The sequence below is a fragment of the Seriola lalandi genome, unplaced genomic scaffold (assembly GCF_002814215.2).
Source record: "Seriola lalandi dorsalis isolate HSWRI2012SDOR001 ecotype SW California unplaced genomic scaffold, Sedor1 jcf7180002054672, whole genome shotgun sequence".
NCBI classification, from domain to species: domain Eukaryota; kingdom Metazoa; phylum Chordata; class Actinopteri; order Carangiformes; family Carangidae; genus Seriola; species Seriola lalandi.
The window spans coordinates 2,581,099-2,594,954 of NW_019525225.1; the positions used below are offsets into that span (position 1 = coordinate 2,581,099).

General features: G+C 39.4%; 1 protein-coding gene across 2 annotated transcripts in view; it reads left to right on the top strand.

Annotated features, from left to right (window-relative positions):
- Positions 1-9,556, top strand: part of klhl13 (kelch-like family member 13) — a 41,926-nt gene extending 32,370 nt beyond the window's left edge. For both annotated transcript variants that reach the window (XM_023421538.2, XM_023421537.2), the window contains one exon: positions 4,070-9,556. In XM_023421538.2, the coding sequence (XP_023277306.1) occupies positions 4,070-4,557 (488 nt within the window). In that variant the 3' untranslated portion in view covers positions 4,558-9,556. The remainder of the gene's footprint in view (positions 1-4,069) is intronic.
- The last annotated feature ends 4,300 nt before the right edge of the window (positions 9,557-13,856 follow it).

Genomic DNA, 13,856 nt, shown 5'->3' on the forward strand with positions numbered 1-13,856 from the left:
CTGGAAGGGAAATTGGGAAGGATGGAGCAACGTAGAGGACTGAAGCTTGTGTAGGAGGTGTAACACAGAAGAGCGTGTGTTAATCCCTCCTGGCCGTGGATACTGTCATCCGTCTACAACACAGAAACATGAAAAAGATCCCCAAAAAAAGGTATCACAAGGTTTCCAGAAATATAGATTTTTTTTCTCTGTATATATTTTTTAGCATGAAAGAAAAAAATTTAATGAAGTTATATCTTAATACATATACAACATACATATATATATATATATGTGTGTGTGTGTGTGTGTGTATATATATATATATATATATATATGAAGATCTAGTGAATATCTGTAAGCCCATCCCACCAAAGAAGTAAACATTGAAGTAACTATAAATAATAATGTAAGAATTTAAACTGATGCATTTCAGCATCTATGGAATATCTGAAAAGGCGGTATATTGACATTAAAATCAGGCTAGTGTTTTTAGCCATGGTGAATTAACTTACAACACCACCTGGGAAGCTTTGGTAAATGAAAATAAAATATTGAAAAGCTCTTAAGTAGTAAAGAGTAGTATTAAGCTTATTTACAATGTAAGGCGCTGACCAGCATACACACCGTTCTATTAGATACACTCCCTGATTTTTGATTACTGTGCACACCCCCAGTGAATGTAATTTCATAATCCACGGATTTCATTATTCCTGCAAACCTTTTATCAGTGGTGTGTAGTTCTGTACACGGCACATTAACTACTGTAGTAGCTCTAGTTATGTTTTTTTATAGATTCAGTTCCGTGAATGTTTTAGTATATACCCACGTAGTCTCTATTACCAAAGATTGATCTTTGTTTTTTATTTTATTCTAATTTTAATTTTTTTAATGAATTGGAGTGCTGCAGGAAGAATAGTCACAGTGTGTATGCATGTGAAAAGTTAATAATCCGTGTAGCCCCTTTAATTTCATTTATTATTATCTAATGCAGACTGAAACAGGCCATAACGTAATATATACCTTCATACATGATTATGATGATTTATATAAACAAAAAGCAAAACTTTTAAAACATTTTTAATTAGTTAGTATTTCACTTGGCAAGCACAAGAACTGGGGCATATTTGGGACCAGACAAACCCCATGATTTGGCAAGCCTGACATTGCAGTGGAGGAAAAGATGAAAGCCACATTTCCACTTTGTAAAATAAACTGAAATGATGAATAACATAATAGTCACGGACTAAGCTAATCTGCTGGTAGCCAGCTGTTTCTCAATCTCTGCCTCAGGCTGCACTCTGCGGTACATGGTATTTATTGCTCACCCTTTTGATATAGTAATGGATTCCTATTTTGTTGGCATCATGTTTCAGTGGTGCAGTTAATAGAAAGCCAATAGCTTGGTAAATTTCGCTATTGTAACAGCTGGCTGAGCTGTGACACAATGTCACGCTTTGCACCTGCAGTAACTAAAACTGCATGTGTGGGGGAAAAAAAAAAAGATCATTTGTAGGATCAGGATAGAGCTGGTCAAGCAGTTTTGTGAAAACATCTGTGGGTTACAACCCAAGAAAGAAACATGCATGGCTCATAGGAACAGACAGTAGTGCTTTTAATGCAAAGGGTACAGGTAAACGAGCATTTCCCATTTGAGGAATTTTGTTGCACTTAGGCCCTACCTTAGTGCCCACAGTCCCAGAGGTTACAGTCTAGCTGTGCTGCGCTGTCTGAAGGTATTCTGTCAACTGGATGAACCTGACAAATGCACTCAGCCCGCAGACCATCACAGCTCAAGTGGTGTGGCAGAGTTCAGACATGAGTACTGAACCGGTGCAGAGCCACACTGCCTCTGGTGCACAGTCTTATCTGAGAGATTAATATCTGTATGAAAAGCCTGTGGTCTTACAGTTCATTTTTTAGTTATTTATCTACAAAAAGGACACTGCATGCTTTGAGTAATTTCGACTTGGGTGTCGTGACAGACCAGAGTTATGATTATGATGATTTGTGATAATTTCAAGTCATTTTCCAGTGATTTGCTGTGGTATGTGCAAGAAAGCTGTTTTTTATAGCCTCATAACTGAGTATTTTATACAGAAAAGAGTGATGATCTGTAATGTCTGCATGCATCCTCCCCACTCAATCATAGTTGAAATACTACCTTTATTGACATACTCTAATTGCAGCTCTTACAAACAATGTGGGGATTGGTTAAGACTGTCCCTGTTAACTATATAGAGCACTGCAGTATATTCCTCCTCTGCCATTTTATTTGAGTGTGAACTTTATGCTCAATATAATAAACTGAAAAAATTCTCGCAATGGAATAAATGCACACCTCTTTCTGTTTACAACCCCACAGTGCAGTGTGTGCTATAGATGTAGAAATTACAGTCGTATGACTCAACATCTGTTAGTGATGACCCAAAATGAAGATGATTCATAAGTGTCTGAAATTTCGATTTCCTGCTCACTACAGAGTAAATAGCTGTCTATTGTATAGCGCTTAGTGAATGTAGGTATTGAGCAATGCAGTGGTTTTTAGACACAGCTGAAACTTGTTTGTTTGATCGTATGTTTCTGCAGAGACTGATACCCAAACTGAAATGTCAAAATGCTGTAAAATCAACTTGCCAGTATGACTTGAGGAGTGTGATGACAGTCAGTGGAGTGAGTGAATAAGGACCCTAAATGAAAAACACTGGGTTTGAACTTGATATAAAGAAATAAAGTGAAATTAGGAGCCAATGAGATTTCATTAGCTTTTACAATCTATACATTGATCACTATATGCTAATGTCCATTGATACGTTCCTGGCCATCCTGTAGAAAAATGATCAATCGTAGCTGTAGCTTGGTTGTGTCTTTTAGCAATGTGCAACCTTGAGGGATCTGACTGTGCATTTGTTTGTTCAGAGACCAGTACAGATCATTAGAAGTTGATATTTATGTTTAAATTATATTTTTAAATGTCTTTAAATGGTAAACTACTGGCATATGTAGCAGACAGTGTAAACAATAACCCAGTCTCTCCTGCGCTGTCTGAAGAAGGGCAAAAGCTTTTAGGCTCAATTTGGCAAAGCCTTGTCCACTCTAAATGTCTCACTAATGGCACTGATTAGACATTAGGACAGTGGGATACTGATCAGACATCGTCGTATCAGGGAAAGGCCAAAGCCCTTAAACTGAATCAGAATAGCAGCAGGGCCTCTTGAGAGGAATTAGGAGGGCCCTGCGCTAACTCCAGCACTGTTCTCTTGTCAGGATTTTAATAGCAGACTTGTCCCGTGGACTACTTGGATAAAGAAAATGGATAGTCAGACTATCATTGGATTTGATCAGAGGAGGCGCAGCATCACAGATCTGAGTCATGGCGGCTGAATAGACAGCTTAGGCTGCAACAATAAACCAAGCACACGATCAGTGGGCAGCAGCAAAAGAGGGATACTGCCTGTATTCGGCATGCTCTGCAAATCTTCGCTGCATTTGCTCCTAGTCAGTCTGCCCGGGGGGGGGGGGCTGGCTTCCACCCAAATGCATGCTGGGATTGTGTTCCTCTTTATTTTAAGCCTTCCCTGTAGACATGTCCTGTTTTTTTTTTGTTTTTTTTTCTCCTCCCCACTTTCCCTCAGCTTTTTGTGTCCCAGCGTCTACAGACTGTGCGTATGTGCATGAACGCTTTGTAATGGTCTTCCCCTTTGTACTGAGTGCTCATCATCAGCATTATTTCATGCTGTAGAAAAGAGGCTAAATGAATATTGATATCACTCTAGTTTGTAAAATTAGGGTTTACCCTGTATATTGGTTGTTGAGTTTGAGAAATAGCGATTGTGAGAAGGCAAGATTTAAAAATATACAACCTTAATCCTGATTCTTGGTCTTCATAATGCTACTGAGGCAAATGTGACCATTTCCAGTGTTATGGCTGGTGCTCCACATGGCCCACATAAATGACAATGTAGGTTGACATGGGTCAATGAGTCACTGATTGGTCTGATTGACAAGTCTATAAAACTCTTTTCCTCCCCCAAATGATCAGTGTGGAGGCTAATTTGTGCTTTTTCTTTTTTTTTTTTTCTCGCTGCAGGGGGAATCACTCATGACACTTTTCAGAAGGAACTGATGTGCTTTGACCCAGATGCGGACAAATGGACTCAGAAAGCACCCATGACGACAGTACGCGGCCTGCACTGCATGTGCACGGTGGGGGACCGTCTTTACGTGATCGGGGGCAATCATTTCCGGGGCACCAGCGACTACGACGACGTGCTGAGCTGCGAATACTACTCCCCCGCCCTCGACTTGTGGACACCTATCGCTGCAATGTTGCGAGGCCAGAGCGACGTGGGCGTGGCCGTGTTTGAGAACAAGATCTATGTGGTGGGGGGCTACTCGTGGAACAATCGCTGCATGGTGGAAATAGTACAGAAGTATGACCCTGAGAAAGACGAATGGCACAAAGTGTTTGACTTACCTGAGTCGCTGGGCGGGATCCGAGCCTGCACACTCACAGTTTTCCCCCCTGAGGATATTTCAAGCTCGCCCTCCAGAGAGTCGCCCCTCTCAGCACCTTGATGAGTAAAGGGGGAGGGGGGGCACTTTGCTCATACCCCCATCACCCCTTGTCACCCCCAACCCCCTCAACAAACACACCTTATAGACATTGTTTGCACTTCCTCTTTGGACTACATCTGTACTGCATCCCCAAGTATCCCCTCCACCTCCACTTCCCCTCAAGCTGTGCAGAAACCCCTCCCCAAGTGGTTAAACCTACATACCGATACGGATTGGCAACCTAATTACATGTTAATGTTGCATACTCGGTATATTTTGGCAGGAAATACCTTGACTTGAAAAGTGACTTTGCAAATCAACTTTTCTACCTGATGTCTACAAAGTTTTTCTTATGTCTTGTTTCTTTAGGCGTTCTACATTGAGATGCTGACTACCACACTTGACAGTCTCTTCTAGTCTATGCCAGGTTAGATGCAGGTGACCCGGAGAGAGCAGAAGCGTAGGGACAGTCGAGCTCTAAAACACAGCTGGTTTTTAACTCAGGGGTTGGCCCCGGCCCCATCGACGTCTGTCTCTCTTACAGTTTCAGTTATTACCTGCTATTGCTATGGAACTGTTAACAAAATGGTGTTTTCTAAATTTAATAAACATGATTTTGAAAGTAATTAAATGTTGTTGTCATTACTGACTACAGCAGATTCAGGATGGTCCTCAAAACCCCCAAAAGTGGAATTGATTGACTTAAATGATATGCATCCATATGGAGATTTCACAGAGCTCTTTCCACAGAATAGAATAGAATAGAATCAGTTTTTGTCGTGATATGTTTTTGGTGGATAATTAGTAGACTGGTTTGCCTTGGATTTGATCTCATACGTACAGTTTTGTTGATGATTTCAGTGAGGCCTCCTGACTCTGCTACAATATGCGTGGTCATTAATCAGCTGTGGGGGAGAAGATGGCTTCCTCTGTCTTTGTTTAGTAAACTTCACTGCAATGAATGATCTGCAGAGGTGTTGTTTGCAGGGAATGGTCAGTTTGCTTACCTGATAGTTGCAGATTACACTGCATGGTTGGACATAGACATTTAGATTAAACATTCAAATTCTTAGTCTGGTTTGCTACAGTACAATCAAGACTAGCAGGGACATTCAGTGCTTTTCCAATCTCTACCTTGAGTTAAATATCAGCCTTGTCACTGGTGAGAGGCTTGTTCCTGACATGTGCTCATGTCAGCTAAAGAGAATTGTTAACATCATCAAACTGCCCTCCACCAACATACACATCACACCGCTGACCAGTGTGAACTGGAAACTGGCACTTCCGCCACTGTCGCCTCTCCTCCTGGCATCAAGACAGACGGCAATGTCGCCCACAGTCTGCCCACCTGCTCCTGGACGATTAAAGCCTTAATAGCAGCATATGGTGTTCGTGACGTCTGCCTCATGTTGTTACCAGGAACAAAAGGTTTGTGTAATCATCAGGTGAGTTTAGTCTGGAGCTTTAAATCCTCATTATATTCTCATTATATTCTATTAATGAAATGCTGCAGTGGTGCTCCTGGTTTCAAATTTTAATGCCTGTCTCTGCGTTGTTCATGGCAACAGGATTTCAACTGTAGGACTGTCATTATATTTGGTTATTTTACATGTCTGAAATTCATGACCTGGATGTTTTGTTTTTGTGCCTTTTTTTTAATGATTCACTTTTAGCTTTTAAAGCTCTTTGTGTTACATTTTCTTTCCAAAATCTTCATAACATGTCATATACGGTTGTTCTGTTCTTTTACCAATGAGTCTTGTTGTTTTTAGTTATTTTGAAGCATTGTCACATTGTTCTGAGAGGTGCTATGTTAATACCTTTTTTGTGACATTTCAAAAGCTCTATTTTGCGCGGCAGGTTATTGTTAAATCCTTTTGGTGATGGAGCAGTTTGAATCATTCTTCCAAATTTAAAAATAGGCAGGTTGTAATCCTATAATGGAAAGTCACTGAATGAACAGAAGAGCAAAACTGTAACGGGCTCAGCTGCTGGTGAATGCATTCATAACAGAAGACGGGAGAGGAATTTAGTGCCATCCTTCACTGAAAATAAATCATCCACTGCTAACCATCTACCCTCTGTATTACCTGGATTTGGAGGCAGGAGAGTCTAAAGAGAGGACGGGAGTGGTGCTGGATATAAATCAAACCCACAACCATAACAGGGACCCTGATGAGAAGGCAAAACAGGATCAGTTAGGCAAGTAAGGGACTGAAAATATGTTGCCTGTTGTCAATACTGAGTAGTCGCCCAAACATCTCTGATGGCTGATATTCTAAACCATCTTATATAAGCGTAACTGCAACAATTTAAAACTCAGAATTTTTGGCAAATCAAGGTTTTTACATATGTTGTGACATACACTCTGTTTTTAAAATACAATTTGTTGTAAGAAAATGTTTTCCGTTTGAGGCTTTGCTTAGTAAAAGGCCTCCCTAGGAGTGGGCGATGATATACTGTGAGATGATGTAAATTTGCCAGCCATTTGAGATTTTGCCATACTGTTTCATACTGATGCATTTATCTCTTTAATAATATCTCTGGATGTATTAGGCCTGTTGCAGGCAGATTTCCAAATCCATGCAGGGCTTTAAGGCAATATTGGATTTTTGGCCACGCCAGTCTCATGGCACTGGGGATGCTAATGTTGGTCTGTTGATCAGTCAGTTGGATATTTTTTTTTTTTTAGTTCAGACTGAAATATCTTAAACACTGTTGGATGGATTGACATGATATTTTCTTCAGACATTCATGGTCCCCAGAGGATGATCTATGCGAATTTGGTGATACCGTTTTTTTTTTTTGTTTTTTTTTTCTTCCAGCGCCACCATGAGGTTGCCTTTTTTAGTTCTCTCAACCATTGGATGGTTTGTCGTGAAATTTTGTGACATTCATGGTCCCCAGAGGATGAATTGTAAAATCTTTTATTCCCTAGTGCCGTCACCTAGTCCGAACGTTTGTTTTTTTTATATCCGATACTTTAGTTTATGACCAAATACCTGCAAAACTAATGACATTCCCATCAGTCTCAGCTGTATTTTGTCTTTGGATCTAAATAGCAAATGTTGGCTAATTGACAAAACTAAGATGAGGAACGTAGTAAACATTACACCTACTTGCCAGTATAGCTGTAGACTCTTAGTCTTGTATGATTTTTGCAAAAATGAGAAGCACCTTGATTACTCATGTTTAATTCACTGTTTCTCAACTGGTTTTCTAAAAGAATTACTATATCCCCTTATTTATCCATATCAATATAAAATTACTTATACCATGTTGGAGGATTTTATCTATGTTGCCACACTCTTTTCCTTTGGTAGTTCCAGCAGTCAAACCAGACAGAGAGCAGCCTGAGTTTTACAAAAGCACTCTGCTGTTCTCAGACATATTTTAAAGCATTAATTGATTTTTAAATGGATTTGAGAGTTACATGCACTGACATTTTAATGGCCATCAAGAGAAATCTTTTTGGACAGTGCAGGACAGATTTGAAAGAAAAAGAAAAAATCACCTTCAGCATATCTACAGTGTCTGTAGATATGCAGCACATGATGTTCCAGATCCAGTGTGTAATTCCTGCCACATGGCTGCATTGCTTCCTGGTATTTATGCAAGCCAGTGTCAATATTACATGATACAGAGCTTTGTGTATGCTGAAGACTGAAGGCTTGGGTTTTTAATGAACAATGTGTCCTCAGTGCTAAAGCAAAGAGAACTGGAGCAAGAAATTACAAGCGTTCACCACTCCCCCACCCCCTCCCCCTACCCTCCGCTTCACTACCTGTGTTTCTCAGTGGATTTCATCACCACTAGAGGCATGTTCACTTGATTCATGAAGCAGATAAAAGAGGTGCGTGTGGATTACAGCCTGACTCTTGACACATGAACACAGCACACATTTGTGGCTCGGTGTGTCTCCAGACAGCTCCTCCTCTCTCATCTTATCCCAGCCAGAAAATGACCTAGATTCTCCAGGCTGCTGGATGTGTTTACATACACAGCACACTGATGACATTGTCAGTCAGAAAGCATCGCTCTCAGCAGCGAGGAGAGGGATGCTCTTACTGTAACTAAAGCTCCGATTCGCCTCTCGTCATGATAAAATACTCTGCAGAGCCACAGATCCCTGCTGTCCTCTGACTGCATAGATGATGGTGTTAATGGCTATTGATCCTTCTGTCTGGCAGCCTGCCAAGATATCCTGATGTTACTCCTGCAAGATATATTTATTTTTGCAATCACAAAATGCCTCTCATTATCAGACTCCACAAAGGTTTTAGCTCTCAGATAAAGTTTACATCTCTCTTTTCTCTCTCATCATGAATATTCAGAAAAGGTCAAGTCCTTGCTCTCCTCTCGAGCTCTCTATCCCCCGTGACTGTGTCCTGAATTATCTGTCCCTAATTCATCTCTTGTTCCAGTGCTTGTTCCTGCCCTGGCTGTAGTCTGTGCTTTTTTTTTTTTTTTTTTTTTTTTTAATAATAGCAGAGGTGGGAGGGGAGTTTTGGATTTGTTTTGTTCAACATCTGGCCATGTATTAGTCCTAGATTTGAGTTTATGCCTCAGTATCTCATCTGCAGATATTCTATGTGTAAGCTTGCATGTGTGGATTGAAGCTCCTAACACATTATAGAATGTAAAGCTCACCATTTTAACCTTAACTAATGTGCACAAAACTACCTCCCTGCATCTTGTATTTGAAAGTTGCCGCATTGTTGTCGTGATGCTGGTGAAGAGGCACTGCTCTTCGTTTTTTTGGACTTTTCTGAGTTCACTTCCAGCTTCTCATGCACGTTTCCTGGAGCGGAGATTTCATGACAGACTGACAGCCTGTCCAAGGTGTCTCCCTACCTTCAACCCAATGCATTCTGGGATATGCTCCAGTGCCCCCTTGACAATGAAAAGGAAAACGCAGGCAAAGAATATAAATTGGGGGGCGCACGGGTAGAGCTGTGCAGTTCGTACACTGTCAGCTTTAAACTGTGAGTTTCTCCTTTTGAGGCGACAACGAACAACATGTTATTTTATAAAGTGAATTAAGAGCCACTTCCTCCGGATCAGCTGAGAAGAGCGGGCAAACTGGAACAGTGCAGCTGCTCTGGGAGAAAACTACTTAACCTCACATGGTTAAATACAGCTCCAGCTCCAGCTGAATGTCCCTCCAGATTTCCTCTGCTCTTAAAGATTTAGCAGACAGCACCTGAACTGGAGCTGAAGCCTTTTTACAAACTCAAGGACAGCAGAGGAGCGGCCAAACATTTAAAGCATATAAACAAAGCTAACACATGTCGATTCTGAAAACGTGCCAACATTTTTCTTTTACATGCAGCCGGCTAGTTTGACAAGATGATATTATGTACAAAAATAAAATGAAGGGAAAAAATGATAAATGAGCTTGGATTGTTGCAGTAATTTATATGATATAGATGTTGATGTATGTTGTGTCATATTCAAACTCGTCAGATTTGAAATATGAACAAATTATTACGAATTCTGATGAAATTACAGGACATATCCTTAAATAAAAAGGCTGCAAATCACACGGTTATCATGAATCGTCTTTCAGCATGTGCTATAATATTCTGCATCCGAATGATGAACCTTTCCTCTCATGTTGGGAACTTGAATTACATCTGCATTTGAAACACTGCTCTTTTTTTTTTTTTTTTTTTTTTTACAGGTTTGTTTTCGCTCTTTATTCGTGTTATTAATTTGTTCACATTTGTTGTTGTTACAAATATCAAAAATATTCATCATGTTCTTATTCAGTGTGTGCCTCTAAATCACAGAGATCTTCAGTGTGTCCAATAAAAATTTCAGTTACTGCACAAAGAATAACAGTCCTGTCTTTCTATAGCGAAGCAAACTGAGGCATGAAAATCTAAAAACTGAGAAATCATATTCTCCTTTGATTTCAAAGTTGGCCCTTTATAATCGGAGTGGACTCTTCTCATGTGACTGAAAGATGATGCGTTATAATCTGGCAAACTGGTTTTGAAGACTTGTGGCGTCTGCAAACACCATGAACTTGAGTTTTTGATGTCTCCACGTCCATCCACCGGACACTAAAGAGGTGAAGGTACTCGTGCTCATGACAGGGCTGATGCCAAAGTGATTGATAACTCTCCAAGCTGAGCTCAGTTTCAAGCTCCTCAGCTCTGTCCTGTATAAAGCCAGGTTGCCATGGTTACCCTAGCTCTTCATACAAGGAAATAGGGGGGAAAAGGGGAATTTCTTCCTCATATCCTTTATGAAATGCTCCTGCTGAGCTATCCTGGGGAACTGAGGGGAGAGCACTCACCTGCTTGTCGTAGTGAATGATATTTTTTGGGGGGGTAAGAAGCAGTGACAGGAAGCAAACATTTAGCAGCCTCTTCAAACACAAACTCATCCTCTCTGCTGTGATGGAGAACAGATCACTTCTGCAAACTCATTTTCATCCCATTTAGAGCAACTAATCAATCACTGAGAGCATACCAGAGGAGGCTTTGATATCTCCAGTGCTCTTTGCAATAATGACCTCTAGTGGTCCCTGTGAAAATAAAGAATGGTAGCTCTGACTCGCACTGAGCACATTTTGAAAGATGTCTGGATGATGAAACATATCGTGCTCTTGTTTTTTCATCATCAACGATGCCAAAAGAGGAAATGTAATCTAACATACGCCTTGCTGCATTTACATAAACCCTGATCATCCTTCCAGTAACATTGGAGTTACACTCAGAGACAGAAGTTAATCTTTTTATTTTCAGAGTTGTGGTTTGAGCCAAGGCAGACACAGTCTAAGACATAACAGGAGTAAACAGGATTAGATGCCTGTGGGGGGTGGAGGGGAGATCAGTTTCTACCACCACCCACTTAGACCCGCAGTTTCCTCTGATGAAGGCCACAACACGGTCCAGAGTCCCCTTGTTTTTAATGCTGAATGACACCTAGCTCATTTTGTATTTATTCTTTGATTGGCACCTTTTCACTTGCCTTTCTTTTTAATTCATTGTGCTGTCGACAAAACGCTGAGAGGGCTAAATAAAAGGAAGCCTTTCTACATATGAATTAAACCAGTACGTGTTCATAGTTCTTGGCTGAGAATAGAGGATGGTTTAGTTCCAATAATGGACACTGATGGATGCCTGACCTACTTTGAACATTTTATGCCCTGTAAAAGCTGACCCCAGTGGGCAGAGAAAGCAGCCATTAGTGCCCCTGCTGGTGGAATACTAATGATAAAAAAGAAAAACATTTATTGTCCTGGTGCCAAATGCAAATTAATTTTTCATGAATAATTAATTGCCTGAAAATGAATGAAGGTTTTGAATAGGTACAAGTATAATGTTATGAGATGAACATAATATTACAACCTATGATTACTTTCATTGCAGTAAAGCCTCTTAGAGCCTCGGCTACAAGCTTTTGCCCTGAAAAAGGAGGCTGGGTTTATTTAGACATGAAATATTCACTCCTTATATAATGTAATGTTATATACAATACGGAGGGTTGCCTAAATAATGTAAACACAATAATTCAAACTTGCAAAAGCTGCTAAAAATGAGGTCAAACCTCTTTTTACTGTATACAGTTTATTCATCATACTGAAGTTTAGTCTCAACCTCAGCAGCTCTTCATCTTTGCCAATTCTTTCTTTTTGTTAAACGTATGTTCTCATGGTCATTATTATTATTATTATTAATGTTGTTTTCATCATCATCATTATCATTATTGTATATTTTTTATTTACAGTCAAGTAGAATTCTGAGGTAATTCTGATGTAATTTACTCGATTATTTTTATTTTATGCAACTTCTGCTTTACTGATTAGAATATTATGCTTTTTATTTTGTATCTATTTACAGCTGTTAACTTAGCATATTCATATTTTACATACCAGACCTACAATTATCTTCAAAAATACAATATGAGTAATATGAATACGTTATGATTACCTCAATGTCAACCAACTACAACATTAAAATGCTTCTTACATGTTACTGCATGAGAAATAACATACAATAATAACACTTACAGGGGCGACTTTGCATAATGATTCATTTCACTTCTGACACTTTAGCCACATTTTACAGAGAATATTTGCATATATTTATCTAAAAAAAACAGGACTTTTACCTGTAATAAAAATATTTGTCTTTCTCCTCTTTTCTACCATGTCAATTTCTACATACACTACTTATCTATATATTGCATTTTTATATTCACCAATAAGTCATATACTTTTATATTCACTAATGGTTTGTGCATACTAGACTCCACTCAATAAAAAATGTTTTTTTTGTTTAGACACTGTAGTATCGTTACCTTTACTAAAAGCTATGTACAGTGTTTTACAGTGTCTAGAAACAGCATTGATGAGAATGAACCAAAACAGTAAAGTTGAAGGCATGAAAGCCAAAACTGTGAGAGCTGAAAGAAGCTCAAATGTCCCACAGAGCTGTGGGAAACTGCGGTCAGGTCAAGCTTTGAATTTGTCAGGATGCACAACAGCTTTCATTCCCCACAGTCATTCGATCCACTGTTAATGTAAAATATTGATTGGAACAGCTGTAAATAAAGTATCCAAATACTTCTCACATCTCTCATTTTGCAATATTGACTGGTGCACTTGCAGCTGAGAGCAGGTGACTGAGCCACTTTGAAGATCTGTTGTGTCTCATGTTGCTTTGAAACCTCACATTTCAAAGTGCTGTTTCCCAGCCAGCAAAGGCTTTTAATTGCCTCTGAGCCTGATATGATCCAGTTTTGTAGACATAATAATTATTTTGATTATGCCTCTGTTGTCTTAACATCCTTTTCTGCCCTTTAGTACAGTCAGGCTTCTTCTCTCTGGATTGAATGTCGCCAGCAAATGGCAATAAGGTAACTGTCTTTCCCCAAGTCTGGAGGCAGTTAAAGGCCTGTAAAAGGTACTTTTTATATGAATGATGATATAGGGTATTATACCACTTCAGTTCATGGATATCTGCTTAAATAAAATACCAGTACCACTTTACAATAAGACTACCCTTATAAAGGATTTACGATTGGTTTATAACTAGTTTATTTATTAGCTTGTTGACATTTTATAAATCATTTATAAGCTGTTATTACACTAGATAAAAAGAGCGACAGTGACCTGCCAAATAGTGAGCCCACATTTATCTGCACTGTTAAGCCTCATATCTCATTAGTTTCTGATCTTTCTTTGTTTTCTACATCCTCCAGCATTTGTACCTGTCTGCTTCATCACATATTTAATAAATGGTTATAAATGGCAGTAACTCATTAGTAAGATTAATGAGTAGTAAACATTAACTTGATCGTGAAAA